We start from the raw sequence: 5,304 nt of genomic DNA, 5'->3' as shown, positions 1-5,304 counted from the left end.
GGCTTTTGTGGAATTGAAATAAGATTGAATTAAACCATGGAGAAATTCCTAAGTAAGAACTCAATTGAGGAAAAGGGGTAACAGGGACTCAGGGTTAGGGCTAGGCATTGACAGATTACATTTTTTCCAGTTGAAGTGATTAATTTTATTATCATATGGTACATGTGCTATTCATTTAAATGAGTTATTCAGAGTGCATCTCTGTCCAGGGAAGAATAACTATTGAAAACCAAAATGATGACTCAGCAGAGGCACTTGCTACATGCGCCGAAAAGAATAGCAAAACACAACAGCTCACATTCGTATCACATTTCAAGGTTTACAAAGTGCTTTCCCCACAACAACCCTGTGAGGTAGGTCAGTGGTCCATCGATTTGTAGAAAATTAATATCTCTGTTGGCTGTGGGTAGATGAGCATTATGGCAACCATCAGAAGCAGGGAAGGAGGAATTTTTATTTTTCTTCTTAATTTTCCTGTCATTACAGAAATAACCTATCTGCATTAGTGGATTTTGGGAGAAAAGGTACTGGAGGGAGACTTGGGTTAGGATAACAAGGTAAGACAGGCTTTTTTGTTTAAAAATCAGTTGCACTTCCTATTAGGAAAGAGTTTAATGTGAGAAAAGTCTGTAGGGAAGGTATAGGCAAGAGAATGAATTTGCAAAATGTTGACCTTTTTTTAATCAATGAAAATAGTCACTCATCTGGACCATAATCTTTAGGAAGGAGGGAGGTTCATTCTGTCTTTAAAATTAGGAAGTAATTAGAAGCAGTACAGTTTAAATGTTGTTCTGTAAGTTTAAGTGTTTGGCCTCCAAGCAGAATTCTGCTCCCCTCCAGTTTGCCATACCCACAGAGACATCTTGTTTTCACAGAAACTCCCTCTTTTGGTGAATTTGGTGAAACGCCCTCTTTTGTCTGGGAAATGAAATTCTGAACTCTGCTCATCTTTGGGGTCTCCAGCCTGCTTGTTCTACTCCCTCCCTTCCACTTTGGGAGACCTCTTCAGGCTCCAAATACCCTCATGGTCTTCCCCAGCTCCGCTTTTCCTTCCTCATATAATGTTCACATATAATATTATAATAACACTGCTCTCGAGAATTTGCACAACTTCAGGGCTCAACACCTTAATCTAAAGGGACTAAGGTGTCATGGGAGAATTTCAGGCAATGGCCAGCAGGTGGGGGAGTTGTTGTAGGCTTCTGGTCCTGAAACCTCCCTGTTGTCAGTTGCCTCTTGCCCACCTGGGGATGCTTACATCTGTGGCTCTGCTCCTTCATGCCCCTAGCACAGAAGTTGTACTGACTCCTGAGAAGCTCACTTTATTGTCACTCATTAGGACTTTGTTCCCATGGGAAATTTTGAATACGGCCCACTGGTATGTTCTGTTCCCCCCCACCCCCCATATTCATGGTAGATTGTTAGGAATTAGACTTTGTCTATAGTGCTTCTTTCACTGAATTCTTGGTGCTATTTCATTAATCCTCACAATGGCATGTGAGGTAGGTAGAGGGCAGAGATTTTTTTTTTTTTAAACTTAGGCACAATGAAATGAAGCAAGTTACCCTCAGTCACATACCATGCTAGTGAGGGAGCTAGCACGTGAATCCAGGTTTCTGCCTCTGATTTCTATGCTCCAGTCCCATGACAAAATGGAGAGGAATATGCCTTCTCCTTTCTCCAAAAGATCTCCAGGCACTGCAGTATAACTGACAAACCTATCAATGCTGTGAGGTACTTGGCCAGTGGAATTATCCACGAGTTCTCATTGGAGAGTTGGGAGCCCTGGCGGTCTATCATCCAACGAGGGGAAAGGAGGCAGGCTTCAGATTCCCCCCCCCCCCCCCCGCCAGGGTTTGCCTGTCTTTTCTGTCTTATTTACTGCATTTTTGTACACAGATCATCATGGCAAAAGATCAAGAAAAGAATGGAACAAGTAAGCCAGCCTTCCCCAGCAGAAAGGCTACCCAACAGATAACTTGGCAGGTGTTTCCTCTTTCCTGGAGCATGAAGGGCTAGGATTTAAGAGCCAATTTGCAGCTCCCATCTCCGTCTAAGCTCCCAAAAGGAGCTGTTAGAAAAGCTGCAGGGGAAACTCATCTTAGATCAGACAGAACTGGGTGGGCAGGATGAACCCCAAGGGCTCTCCTCTCCTCTGTTCTCTTCTCTCCTCTGATCATGAAAAGATATTTATTTGCAAAATAAATTCACAAAAATGGGCCTTTTTTTCTTAGAAGGTGCTTTGTTTCTCCGAGGTAGACTGCAAACTTGAAAGCTGCTGCATCGACTAAATAGAATTTATTCAGTAGCAGAGGAGAAGGTCCCCCCTCCTAAGGATCTTCTCCTTCCTTCTATGGAGTTGCAGATCTGGAACTTTCCCTGGGAACTTTGCAGCTTGGTTGATTGCCTTCTGTTTATTTGTGCTTTCCATATGAGGGGGTGAACTTTTGGATGTGTGCCCTGGAGTCACTGCGTATGCATCTGTGCACCTGGTCAACTATTGGCAGCTGTCTCCAAGTGGTGATGGTGCTCTGGGAGACTGTTTCTCCTTTGAAACCAGATCTGCAGATTGTCTTGTAAAAGCTAGGGTGGCTAGAATGCACCTTTTCAAGCAGGTGAGAAGCTATGAGCCTATAATGTCATGATCTCCTGCTCTAAATCTCTAAAGGTATGGGTGATCAGTGATGAAGAGACCCTAGATCACTGAGGGATTAAGTCTGTGACCCTTCCTGGTAAAAAGAAAGGGTGCCCAGAATAGTCGTATTTTTGTCTTGCTCCAAAATAAAATGAATAATGTTATAAATACCATAGATCACTAGAATGACAACTGCCACTGCACTAATAGGTCTAGGGCCCAGAAGAAATGGCTGTGATTATACCTGCTGAACCATAGTCTAGCTCCGCTGAATAGTCTGGGGCCACAGACACTTAACTAGCTGTGTGACTGTGGGCAAATCACCTAACCTCTCACCTCTCTGTGCCTCAGTTTCCTCATCTGTAAAATGAGAAGTGTGAACTTGATAACCTCCAAGGTCCCTTCCAACTTTAAATTTGGGAGGAGCAGTTAAGGTTGATGAAGTCTTACAGGAAGCTGTGTCATCCAGGTGATGGGAGAAGGCTCATTGTTCTTAGTACTAGAAAGAGGGGAGGCTCCTGACAAACACTCTCCCTCTAACCAGCCCAGGCTCCTGGCCACCCCCATATCGTACAGGTGGGGATGATAGCGTCTATTCTGGTGGGTGGGGACTTGAGTACAGCAGTTACCAGTGGCATATCCCTTGCTCTGCTGTATTGCCTTTAATTCTAAAGCATCTTCATACTCATGATTTAATTTTACCCTCACATCCTTATGAAGTGAGAAAGGGCAAAGTTTATTGTCCCCATTTTACAGATGAGGAAACTGAGGCACCAGAAATTGAAGTGACGTACCCAAGCTCACACAGTGAATCAGCAGCAGAGACAACGTGGTCTCCCTGGTCTCTAAGACTTGTACTTCTTTCAGGAGATTATAGTCCCTCAAGAGACCTAAAGTCACTGCCTGAAGAAAGCCCACATCCCTTGATTATCATTCAGTTGTGATACTGTTTGTTTTCACAGAGGAACTGAGTCTTCACCCCAAAACTCTGAGAAAGAGAAGCAGGTTCCCAGAGGCAAAGCCAGCCAGTCAGAGCCTCAAAGATAGAGTGCAGCCTCCAATGGCTGACTAAGTGTTCTGCTTCCCCATACTCCAACTTGGAGAGAAACAGATCATCCCTATGTAACAATAGCCAGAGGGGACTTGGGACCATCAATAAAAGGATTCATAAGATCTCTTAATACAGCGTTGCAAATAAGTACAAAGCATTTACCAGTCCACATAAATGTTCCTTTAGGCTATCCACGTGCCAGCAGGTATATGGAAAATAAAATAATTTTTTTTAAAGTGATCATTCTTGCTTCCCCCCTTGGTCAGATTCATGATTTGTCATGTTGTAAGCTGCTACTTGCAAAGGTTTGCATTATTTTGTGTGCTCAAAGAGCTATCGCTTGGCAAGGGCTTGTAAAGAGCTGCACCTCTCCCATGGCTTTTTTTGGAAAGAGGAGACCTTTGTGAGGCCCCAGGGTAGTGATTTTCTTTTTTTTTTTTCTTATTTTTTGGTGAGGCAGTTGGGGTTAAGTGACTTGCCCAGGGTTACACAGCTAGTAAGTGTCAAGTGTCTGAGGAGGGATTTGAGCTCAGGTCCTTCTGACTCCAAGGCTGGAGCTCTATTCACTTAGGGTAGTGATTTTCATCCAACCTCCCTGAAGGAGGCTAGGTGCTTTCAGTCATCCAGATGCTGCTCTTCCCAGGTGGATGTGGGGATGGCACTATAGGGGTCCACAATGACTTTGGCACAGCGAATAATCATTAAAATGAGGAAGAGGCAAAGGAAGACAAAACAGGCCAAAGTCAATCCCTTGTCCACGTCAACTTGCACAGGCATTGGGGTTGGCTCTTCCATTGTGAGGTTGTCTCCTCATCTGGCTTTATTTTGACTGGTACCATCCTTCTATTCCTACAAAAAAAAAATCCCAAACATTAGATAATGCTTCCTGTAACCAAGGGGAAGGGTAATAATTACTGAACAGAAATTGGCTCTTAAGTAGTTCCAACTTTGGAAAAAATTTTCATATATTAATTGTGCAATTGTCACCTCATCCTTGGAAATTGAGGTGAGAGAAACCGGCTTTGTTTCCCAGGTAGTAAGCTGACATTCAATCTAAATATTATAGGTAGACTTAAGATTAGATTTTCCCCATCCAGCAAGCTGAGTAAATGCCTCTAATGCTAGCCTAATTTATAGGACTGGGAATGTCAGCTATGAATGATGTCATTGGGGTGAGTCAAGTGTTAGAGCAGATATGGAACTAAATAGTTAACTTTCTCTTCATGCTGACCCCTACCCCCACCTCCAAACGGCAAGCAACTCTATGGGACATTGAATTGAATGTCAAACTTTTTTGTTGATTAGCTTTGCTAATTTTTTTCAATCCTCTTCTTTAAAAAAAAGAAATCATGGGTTATAAGGAATGGCTCTTTGGGAGAGAGAAAGTGGAGAGGAAATATAGGCAATGTAAAAAATGATATCAACAAAGTTTTTAATTTTAATTTTTTTTTAAAAGTCCAGATGCCCTTGCCTACCAAGGAAAAGAGGTGTCTAAAAGTGGGTCTGAGATAGCCTCTACAAAATAGGTTGGGCAAACTGCCATGATGTTGAATCTTTAGGTAAGGCTTTCTTAGTGGCAAGTTACTACTGTCCTCTCTCATACAGGGAAACCATGCAA

At 42.9% G+C, this 5,304-nt stretch overlaps 1 protein-coding gene across 1 annotated transcript; it reads right to left on the bottom strand.

The window, feature by feature from the left end:
• Positions 1-4,301: 4,301 nt before the first annotated feature.
• CTXND1 (cortexin domain containing 1) lies at positions 4,302-4,481 on the bottom strand. The gene has a single exon (XM_027851663.1). It carries the CDS (start codon positions 4,479-4,481, stop codon positions 4,302-4,304), a length of 180 nt encoding a protein of 59 aa, XP_027707464.1.
• Between the last annotated feature and the right edge of the window lie 823 nt (positions 4,482-5,304).

The sequence above is a fragment of the Vombatus ursinus genome, unplaced genomic scaffold (genome assembly GCF_900497805.2).
Source record: "Vombatus ursinus unplaced genomic scaffold, bare-nosed wombat genome assembly UNPS02009205.1, whole genome shotgun sequence".
Classification (NCBI taxonomy): Eukaryota; Metazoa; Chordata; class Mammalia; order Diprotodontia; family Vombatidae; genus Vombatus; species Vombatus ursinus.
The sequence above is the reverse complement of the archived record's forward strand: the minus strand, read 5'-3'. Positions and strand labels throughout refer to the sequence as shown.